This window comes from Haliotis rufescens, unplaced genomic scaffold, assembly GCF_023055435.1.
Source record: "Haliotis rufescens isolate VD_foot unplaced genomic scaffold, xgHalRufe1.0.p SCAF_1, whole genome shotgun sequence".
NCBI classification, from domain to species: domain Eukaryota; kingdom Metazoa; phylum Mollusca; class Gastropoda; order Lepetellida; family Haliotidae; genus Haliotis; species Haliotis rufescens.
In genome coordinates this window covers 35070169-35081869 of record NW_025963779.1, presented here as the reverse complement: position 1 = coordinate 35081869, position 11701 = coordinate 35070169, and the positions used below count along the sequence as shown (strand labels likewise).

At 43.1% G+C, this 11701-nt stretch overlaps 1 protein-coding gene across 1 annotated transcript; it reads left to right on the top strand.

Moving 5' to 3' along the window:
- Nucleotides 1–3078: 3078 nt before the first annotated feature.
- On the top strand, nt 3079–9914 carry LOC124139487. The gene is made up of 2 exons (XM_046506579.2): nt 3079–3163; nt 7256–9914. Exon 2 carries the CDS (start codon nt 7297–7299, stop codon nt 8446–8448), a length of 1152 nt encoding a protein of 383 aa, XP_046362535.2. The 5' UTR covers nt 3079–3163; nt 7256–7296; the 3' UTR covers nt 8449–9914.
- The last annotated feature ends 1787 nt before the right edge of the window (nt 9915–11701 follow it).

Below are 11701 nucleotides of genomic sequence, written 5' to 3'. Positions count from 1 at the left end.
ATCTTTGTTTAGCAATAGCGAGAACTAAGATCTGATTTTAATGAGATTGTTGTGACGTGTTTCCATTATTCAATTGAAGTAAGTTTGTTTTCATCATTCTGGCATCAAAAGATAACTAAAGTTAACTGAAGCGATCGTGAAATCACTACGTATTATGCTTCACGTCAACTCGGTCCGATTTTGTCCCGCCTGAGACAAACGATGTCACAACCTGAGAATGGTCTCGTCACTGCGATCAATAACCGGACCAACAGGACGTCTCCACCCTGAGAGGAGGGTGGGAGGAGGCCCCCAGCAACCCAAGCTGGTCGTACTATGCGAGCTGACCAAATGGATCGGGTGGTCAGACACGGCGTCTTGGTTGATTGCGTGTCCCCGTACCTCGACGTAGTGGATCGTTGCTCACAACATTGATCACCGGTTTGTCTGGTCCAGATTCGATTACACAGATCGCCGCCATAAACGTGGAGTATTGCTGAGTGTGGATGTAAACGGCGAACAGAATACACCATGCTTCCTAGAAATATGAAGGCTAGTGTCCTCGGACATAATACTGCATATTGTCAAATCAAGAATCTGGTAAAGGCAATGTGCACATGCCTCAGGCAACACAGACATACCTCCTTCAATTGTGAGTGAACAAGAGACATAACCCCTTAACTGTAAGTGAGGGAGTGAGTTTTGTTTCTTGTTTAACGCCACATTCCAGGTAATTGACAGTTGTCTGTAAATATTAGATTCTAAAACATGACAATCTAGTGATTGACATCATGAGCATCGAGCTACGCCATTGGGGTACGATGACATACATCAGCCAAGTCAGCGAGCCTGAATACCCGATCCTGTTAGTTGCCTCTTACGACAAGCATAGTCGACTTTTGCGGCAAGCATGGGTTGCTGAAGATGAAGTACAGCCGGATTGAGTGAGTGAGTGAGCATGACTTTACGCCTCTTTCAGCAATATTTCAGCAATATCACTACGGGGAACACCAGAAATTGGCTTCACATATTGTACCCATGTGGGGAATCTAACCCGGGTCTTGGGCATGACGAGCGAAAGCTTTAACCTCACCGCCCGTTATGTAAGAGGAAAACCCAAAGTGACGGAAATCTTTTAACATTACGGATACGGCTTTGACAGACCAATGATCACAATAGGTGCGAATCGGGTCTAAGGGGCGCAACTATCAACCACTTTAATGTCATGGTTATTTACAACGTCATGTACAGAAGGAACATCAGATCCATGTTCCCTGTTACCCCCGAGACTGCTCAACCATGGTTCTACCCATTTCTCCTCTTTGATCTGTCATGCCACATGCCTGTAGGCCATCAAACATCCAAATTCTAACTTGTGCAAAGTTGTGTTTGAAATAAATGGTGAGTTCGACCTATTAGGGCAAGTTTTAACTTATTTGTAACTCTTCGGTATATTTAAATCAAGTTCGAAAACACGCAGTTCAACATATCACATACGTTAAGGACAGATATGGTAAGAGTTTGCCGGGATCGGATAGTTGTTCGACACAAGAGGTGATTCGACACATGGGAGTACTTGGCGTTTAACAACTAACGTAACCTACCTGGTCCGATTCTGGGTGTATTTTATCATCAAGAAGAAAGTCTGATGAATATGTGAATGCATAATTACAAAACAATTCTTAACATAACTTTTAGTAGCCAATAATATGAAATAATGTCTCTCGAGGACGTTTTTCCCCATTGAATCTATCTACATGTTGTGTTCCATGATGCTTACTTACAAGATGTGATCCGTGAAGATCCGAGTTAGAATATGTTTTCGTGAAAGGCGACTAACGGGATCGGGTTGTCACTTGGTCATAGTATCCCGTTTGCGTGGATCGATGCTCATGATATCAATCAGTGTATTGTCTGCTCCAGACTCGGTTATTTACATACCGCCGTCATACAGCTGGAATATTGCTGAGTGCGGCCTTAAACAACAAACAAAAAAAACTTTCAGGATGTGTTTAATTCCTAACCGATAGACAGCAGTGCCTGTGTGGGTAAGAAAGGCCGTAGGGAGTTAAATCAAATCAATCTGTAGAGTGGGGTTGGGGTTAGGGTTCATCGAGGGAGTGTTTTTGTTTGTTTTTTTGTTGTTAAACGCCGCACTCAGCAATATTTCAGCTATATGATGGCGGTCTGTAACATTTATCGAGTCTTGACCAGACAAACCAGTGATTGACATCATGAGCATCGATCCACGCAATTAATTGGGATCGATGACATGTATCAACCAAGTCAGCGAGCCTGACTACCCGATCCCGTTAGTCTTACGACAAGCATAATCGCCTTTTACGGCAAGTATGGGTTGCTGAAGACCAAGTCTACCCCAGATCTTCACAGGTCGCCGAGGGAGTGAGTAAGTTTGGGACACTTTGAACCAGCACTATTTCAAAACAATTATATCACGGTGTGTCAGCTCGCTCTTGGAAGAAATCCCAAAGTGATAAAAGTCTTAGACGTTTACCACTTCGGTGAAACCCAAAGTTAAGGGGTATGATGTTAACAAGCCAAGTAACATTAATCAGGGCGAACAGGGATTCCAAACCACGATAATATATTTCGTCCGCGCCAATGGGACGCAACACGCTTGGGCTTCCCAACAAGGAATAAGTTTAATCAGAGATCATGTATTCCAGAAAACTTCAAATCCTTCTCTGAATATGGTGTTACAATGGCCATGCATGTACACAGGTAAATCTGTAACCAGTCCCTTCCATCTTCCCGAGAAAGGGAATGTGTATAAAAGCTATATCCATCCTATTTGTAAATAAAAAACCCGCCACCTATATATACACACACAAATTATCACTATTTCGTGGAATGTATATAATCTCTGAAAGTATACTTATACTTATGACAAACACAAGTTATAAGCCCACACTGATGATGTAAGTATACAATATCCTTTGTGTAGAATCTTGTGTTATTTCAAACTTCCGTAACTCCATATGTAAGCTCGGGAAGCAGTGTTTGAATGACGTTTCCTACACGGGATCGCATACAAGTGCAGATAAAGGAAACGCGGGCTGAAGTTGAATCATAACCTTTGGACAATACCGAACATCCTCAGTAAGAGCGCATCACTGGCTGCAGAAGGAGGCCATGTTCAAGTTTTAAAACTTTACATTCTGAGGTAAGTAAACAATTGAAAACACATTATGTCAAAGAAAGGCACACTATTCTATCTTCTAAGTAAAAAGTATAAGCCGACTACAATTCGACTGTATTTCGTTGGGCCTGTTTGTTGTTTTACGTCGCACTCCAGCTATATGACGGCGGTCTGTAAATAATCGTGTCTGTCATGTATCAACCAAGTCTTACCACCCGATCCAGTTAGTCGCCTCTCATGATAAGCATGGGGGGCTAAAGACTAAAGTGCTAGATTCTAACCCGTATCTTTACGGGTCTCGTTGGGTCTATTTACTGGTCAAATTGAAACATTTTAATTAAAATATACTGAACCGCAAAAGAAACGTCACTATGGATAGATATATGAGAAATGCCTATCAAAGAAGTTATAAGTAACCTTTTTTGTCCTAACACTGTAAACATACTTTGAGACATATTTAAAAGATGAAACTTGGCAAAACTGATAATCATGGTTGAAATTAAAGTGTCAAATGTTCTTAAAGTGAAACACAACACTAGCCTCTGAGAAAATGGCATCACAAGTCAGTATCTCGTGTGTCCGCCATGTGCATTGATGACTGCCGTGCAACGTCGATACATAGAACATTCTGAGGAACGCCTGACGCAGTTCAGCCGCAGTTGTCGGCCTTGGTCGGACGTCATTCAGCCGTCTGTGAATCTCCCCCACAGGTGCTCTATGGGATTTAAATCGGGACTGAGGGCAGGCCACTGCATGGTTCTGACGCCATTCTGCTGGAGGAAGTCTTTTGTTGCTCGCAGTGTGGGCACGGGCGTTATCATGCTGAAACTCATGGCTGCGGCGACGTGCCAAATGAGGTATGGCGTGTGGACTTGATCAATGTACCGAGCTGCTGTGACACCATTGCCTCTCCCGGGACCGATGTTCTGGAAGACCACAAGGCTAACCCTCTGTGCAAGACCAATTCCACCCCACACCATGATGCTCTGACCATCCCACGAGTCTCTCTCAACAGCCACGAGCTTCCGAATCACGTTCCCCACAGCGTCGCCAGACTCTCTCTCTCTGTCATCTGCTGTTGAGATACAGTAACGGCCCTCGTCTGAGAAGAGGACTCTTCTAAACTGCTGGTGGCACCAACGCTGGTGCTGTGTTGCCCACTGAAGACGGTCCCGGCGATGACTTAATGTCAGAACGGGTCCTCGGTGTGGCCTGTGACAGTGGAGGTGTCTGCTCGTCAATCGTTGACGCACGGTGTCCGCACTAATGTGTCGCCTGTGTGTCCCCATGTTCTGTCGAGCAGTTTCCGCAGCAGTGACAAAGCGATCTGGTCTGGTACCGTTGCTGGAGCCTGTATATGGTCCTTTTGTGGACTTGAAATGCATTGGCTACTTGCCGGGCGGTTTGTCAAGCTTGCAATCGTCCAAGGGCTTGGTGTCGCTGATTTCTTGTCAATCTTGGCATGTGGCAGCAATTCAATAACGAATGAATTTTATCCGATCTGGGTGGATTTTTATAGGGCAAGAAATGGGGGAACATATGTGCATTTAAATTTGCACGGAACTCACGTGCATCGGGTTAACATGGCCGTTGCCGTGATGCGTTTGGGCAATCGGGTTTATTGTCATCTGCTTTGGGTTTTTTATCATCAAATTTCATTTTTCCGGACAAGGTAATGTTAAATTTTAGGCACTTTGACAAAAAATACCTAGATAATTAAATGACAACTTTTCATGCAATGTTACTTGGGGCGACGTTTCTTTCGCGGTTCAGTATATGACAAACTGTAAAATGTCTATACTGTTTGGAAATAGGAGTTACCTTCATTGTATAAACGCACGGTCAATATGTGCCCAAAACAAATTGGGGTAATAATACTGGCTAATTCATAATGGTACAGCGCCGCAATAATTTTGTAGATCATATATAAATGTAATGTTTATACCGTCTCATTTACCGAGGTGAGGTGAAATCGTGTTCAAGATTATTTCACAGTTTATAAAATGGATAACACCACACACACTCAGTATACTGACTCCGAGCCGACCAGTCCTGGTTTTATCCTTTTAATGATCAGCGCCAGGCAGGGAAACAACAAATACCATATTTTAACGTCTTTTGCTATGACACAGCCGGGGATCGAACCACAGAACTTGCGCTCTCTAGGCAGACGCGCTCCACTGGACTATGGAGTCTCTTTCGGTTATTTCGTTGAATATTCCCCTCCCCCTCCCTTCAAAGTAAACTCGATGTCGTTTCCAACCCTGAATTTTGACAATGTAGTCTCGTTTGTCAGTTCTACAACATTAATAGGATCACTTCAAGTTACAAAAAGTGACAGATGATCAATATTAATGATACAGAATATTGTATGAGATACGAATATCTCCATGTCCTACTACTTTAACTGTTTGGTATGGTGTGTCGGTCATATAGCATCATGGAAGTGTAACATGTGGACGAATTAGAACACTGAAATTACATCCGCGTATGACTTCAACTTTTCCAGTTTTGTCAAGTAGTGACTGTGTGAACTTCCTCATCACGTGCTTGTCTGGTTTTGGATACAGTCAGGCTGCCATAGCATGGCAGGGGTACATATGCCGCGCGCCGCCAGGCAATAATACTGTATTTTGTTACGCAAATTGTGTGAATGGCGGGTGCTACTGAAAAGGTAGAACATGCTCACCCTTTCGCGAATACCTGGTGTCATCACTGATTTTCAGACCGCCTCCGTGGTCTAGTGGTAGAGCGTCCGCCCTGAGAGCGGAAGGTCCGGGGTTCGATCACCGGCCGCGTCATACCAAAAGACGTTAAAAGATGGTACTTGTTGTTACCCTGTCCGGCGCTCGGCATTAAGGGGCTAAAACAAGGACTGGTCGGCTCGGAGTCAGTATACTGTGTCTGAGTGGGGTATTCATGTTAAACTGCGGCATAGTATCTCAGTGAGCTAGCACCATAAATCGGCATCAGTCCGGACTAGTACAATCAGCCACACAAATACACACACTTACATGCACGTCGCTATATAAGTTCAATAGTCTTGGACGCGACGTTAAACCCCATTCCACCTCACCTCACCTGATTTTCAGTTGTCGATTCATATAATTTACTGAGCTATTTTGACCTTGACGCCAAATGTAATCTGTTTCGGCGGATAATCAAATCTGGTTATCTCTTGCTTTGACGTTTTATATTTCCGTGATGTCATGTCAATATCAAAAGTCACTATGGTGAAATGTGAATACATGTCTGCAGACCAAAGCAATGTGTTGTCTTAAGTTTGGTGACTTAACATCCAAAACGTTACATACCTTGTCCACAATAGACCCCCCAGGATGATCAAGATAAGATCAACTCAGAATGCATTGTCTATGAGTTAATGTATCGTCACGAAAAATGCAAGCGTTGAAGTTGAGTATAACATAGAATGTCAGCAAATCATGTGCGCATCCCCTGTTTGAGATTGATAAGATATTACACCACTAACTTAAAACCCAAGTATCCCATTGCTTGGGAAACAAAGTATAGTGTTTCATACCATATCCACGTAGGGAACCGAACATGGATCTTCGGCGTGTTTTCGAACACGTTGTTTCTACACAGAAATACAGAAATAATCAATGCTTACTTTCTATCACAAACATCTTAAACTATGGGGGAGGGAGCACGTCAAGTATTATCGGATTGGTTAATAGATACAAATCGAAAGCCAAATTGATGCACGGAATGAAGGAGGATAGTCATGCCATGAGTCTTGTACTTCCAAAAACACTGAACATAGTCAGGGGTATTAAATCAGAGTTATAACATGTGCTAGTACTGGTGCCACATGTCTGAGGGCAACTGCCTCATAAAAGAGATTGGCGAATACAAAGTCAACAATTGGTAATTATCTCAATGGGTCGAATATTTGTTTTTAATTTCTTTGAATTCTTTGAAGTGGAATATGACCAGAACTTCTGCTGATTTGTGGACTCCCATTACTAGAATAGCCTCTGTTACTACAAGGTTACGCTAAAACCAAAAGATGAACTCATATGTCCATACATATGTCCTCCGTAATAGGTTGTGGGGTCTGTAAATGAATAATCGTACCGAAATCTGTTGTTTCAGAGATAGATAGAGAGCGAGAGAGAGATAGATATACCACCAACATGGACAACAGTTCTTCAGCTACAGGTTATCTACAATCTCGAGACGACAAGTACGCGCGTGACAATCTAGCAACCATGTTATTCCTTGGCCTGATAATGTCTGTTGGATTCGTAGGCAACTGTCTAGTGTTCCTTGTCTACTTAACCAAAATGAAACCTTCAACTACCCGCTGTTTCATTCTGGCTTTATCTGTCCTGGACCTCACCGCCTGCTTGATCTGCATCCCCGTGGACATCGTCGACATCAGGTATAACTTCACCTTTGGAGAGTTTGGAACCACACCATGCAAATTGTCGGCCATGCTTGTGTCCTTCACCTCGTTTGCTTCCGGTAATATTCTTGTTGCGGTGGCCGCTGTTCGACACAAGAAGATCTGCTACCCTGCAGGGCATCAGACGACGGTCAAAGCTGCAGGAGTTGCGATATTTCTGTCCTGTGCCTCTGCGTTAACCTTTTCCATTCCCCCGTCTATCTTATACGGTGGTCAGACTAGGGTTCTATCTGACGGCGTCAACGCGACGTTGTGTACGACATCTGACAGCTACGTCAACACAATGCTCCCTCTTGCTTACAACGGCTTCCAGTTTGTGCTGTTCGTTGCTGCAATGGCAACACTATCGGTCTTGTATGTTCGGATATGGAAAAGGGTTGCACGGTTTGCCGAGTTTAAGAGATGGTCGTGGAAAAACAAAGACGTGGATAACAGTGAATCTGGATTTGTTTCCAACGATCAAGGTTCAGGTACCAGAAACACCACCTCTGATAGCGGAAGTCTCGAAGCACATGTCAACACGATGCGCAAGGCTCACAAGACACCTTCTTTGAGCAAATCTGTTATGGGAAGGAGTGACACCATCCTAAAATACCCATCTAAACGTCAGATGACGGCCCGGCGAACCACCTTGATGTTGTTCATTATAAGCATAGCCTTTGTTGTCAGTTTTCTTCCACATCTGTCGTTAATGGCTGCGCGCGCAATACGCCGTGACCTCATTGATAACCTTGAAGGGTTGGCGCTGGCAGCATACAACATATTTCTGAGGTCCTACTTCATCAACTGTGTAGCTAACCCCTTCATCTACAGTTACTGCAACGTGACTGTTCGAAAAGAGATCGCGGCGATTGTCAGCTTGAGGCGTTTCAGGAAGTGAATATATCATCATTGAATTTGTTTGAAATTATGCAGTAGTCAGATTACTTGACAGTGTAATAATTATGTGAGTCTTGATTTACTTTTCTGTGACCCCGTGGATATTCCGGGTTGGAATAATAACAGGCCGCCGTCATCGACAGTGGGAGCGTCTGATCCCTAACACGGTTTAGGGGCGGTCGGGTAGCCTCGTGGTTAAAGCGTTCGCTCGTCACGGCGAAGACCCGGGTTCGATTCCCGACATGGGTACAATGTGTAAAGCCCATTTGTGGTGTCCCCCGCCGTGATATTGCTGGAATATTGCTAAAAGCGGCGTAAAACCATACTCACTCACCCCCTAACACGGTTTAAGCCAGCGCCTTTGAAGACCCGGGTTAGAATTGGTTCCCAGCAACCAACGCTGGTCGTAGTAGGCGACTAACGGGATCGGATGGTCGCTCGGTGGCTTGGTTGGTGCATGTCATCGTAACCCAACATTGTGGGTCGTTGCTCACAATATCAATCACTGGATTGTCTGGTCAAGACGCGATTATTTACATACCGCTGTCATATAGCGGGCATATTGCTAATGCAAATCCGCTAGACAACACACACACACACACACACACACACACACACACACACACACACACACACACACACACACACACACACACACACACACACACACACACACGTTTCTGTTGAAAAGTTACATGTGTATTGTTTTGTTATTTTGACGATTAATATAATATGCTGCTTGATTTTTTCTTTTTTATGTATATTCGAATTTTATCGTCTTTTTGTGTGATTTGGATTCTTATTTGTACAGACATTTCCTAATATATCTACTGATGTAAATACATTGCAGCCTATCAGTATTAAGTATGTATTATACATTACTGGATTCATTGGTAATTATGGACACGGCATGTATGTTTGACAAATCAAACATTGCTTCCTGGTCGCAAAGTTTCACCTTTGCCTTCTCTCCTTTTACACACGACGGAAGAAGTATGACGTCAAACACTTTCTTTGTTTACTAAGGTCTGAATTATAATTTCAACAAACAAAACGAAGGTGGTAGCAAATGCGATGATGGGGATGGGGGAAATGTTTAAAGGTGATCAAATTCAGTGTGTGTCTGTTTTAAAACAGCTGGACTTTCAGATTCGTTTTAGAATGAACTTGTTTGCATGGATTAGATTGAAAAGGCCTAAAATTGATTGATTGACACTTCGCCTTACCTTCCACGTCCATGAAAGACCGACCACTGGATACTTTTATCAGCAATCTTCCAGCTATATGACAGCGGTCTGTAAATAATCGAGTCTGAAAAAAACAATCCAGTGATTAATATCATGAGCATCGATCCACGCAATTTGGATCGATGACATGCATCAACCCTAAGTATTCACAAAACAATAATTAAGAATATGTGACTTCAGCAAATATACTGGAAATAAATTCGATGCCGTATACAATTTATTTACTTCTATACTATTTGTTTACAATGTGATCCATTCTTGGGACCTAACACACACACACACACACAGTAAATACATACGAGTCCTGAAATAGGGGTAATGTGATAGTCACATGGTACCTACTGAAACATACATAAAATACATACCACAGGAGTTCAAGGTTCAGGTTCAAGTATATCGATTATCTGATATCACCCAGTTATGGCCAACAGCCAATTTCCAATGAGACAGCGTCAACTATTTCATATTTAGATCTATGCATAAAGATTCAGATTGACCAACAATACCCACAAGACTGTATGACGGAATGGTTTCAACTTTGACAGTGAGTGAGTGAGTTGGAGTTAACGCCGCTTTTAACAGTATTCCAGTTATATCGCGGCGTGTCAACAATGTGGGATTAAAGCCCATTTACATTGTTGCAATGTGTGTTTCTGAATTTTTTTTATATCATATCTGGTTTTGTACTTGCAGCTGAAAAAAAAAAATTAATCTCAATATCAAATCCCAGAGAGTAGGGATGCGGAGAGTACACTGTGCGTCATGTGACGATTCAAACGTTGATTCTAGGAAAGATGATATTTTGGATGGATGATGTAACGAGTTGGTTCTTTTCCTGTATGATACTTTGGATCTTTGAGTTTACCCTTTCATATTCCACTTACTCACAGTAGATTCAGATTGCATTGGATTCCGAGTAAGTTTAGAGGAGCGTATTAGGCATGTGGTCTATAGACCATGTTTTGAGGGCTAAATATCTAACTATCTACTGTATCGGGTATTTTGTGAATTTCGAACATCTTCATCTCGTAATCAGTGTGATGGGCAGAATGTAACTTGGTAACAATGATTGGAATACGATAAGTATACTGTGATTGTGTTACAAAGTGACACTGCCGGGACAATACATGGAAATACAAGCGATAAAAGCCTTTCCATAAAATATCCATAAGAGAGCTCTGCCAAAAGCAGAGTCGATTGTACGGTTCCGACTATAGTCTGGAAGGTAATTTAAGGTACCGACGTTTACTACAATATCTGAAAAACTATTGGACCTACTCCAGTCAAACTTGGTATAAGATTATTGAACAGTCATACATAACTGGATATTACATTTAAAGACAATCGGTGCATGAATAAAAAATCTGTCTATTTAGCTAACACTATATTTCATCAACAACCAGACCTGATCGTCACGGGTGGAACGAGCATTCATTGAAACAGCCATCTGCATAATGCTACCTCTGCGTCACAGGGCCATATGACACAGTTGAACCAATCAACTCAACTCGAAAGGGTGCACGGAAATCACGCACGCAGCGTTGGGGGTCTCAACGTGCGTGATTCCCGTGCACGTGTGTGTGTGTGTGTGTGTGTGTGAGAGAGAGAGAGTGAGTGTGTGTGTGTGTGTGTGTGTGTGTGTGTGTGTGTCTGTGTGTGTGTGTGTGTGTGTGTGTGTGCTTGTACTAGTCCGGGCTGATGCCGATTTATAGTGCGAGGCCACTGAGATACCATGCCGCTGTTTAACACGAATACCCCACTCAGACACAGTATACTGACGCCGAGACGACCAGTCTTTGTTTTAGCCCCGTAATGCCGAGCGCCAGACAGGGTAACAAGAAGTACAATCTTTTAACGTCTTTTGGTATGACGCGGCCGGGGATCGAGCCCCGAATCTTCCGCTCCCCGGGCGGATGCTCTACCACCAGACCACGGAGGCGGCTCTACTGAACAAGGGAGCAGAATGTGTTGCAATTCATCAGAGTTTTGCTTCAGATATTGTTTCAG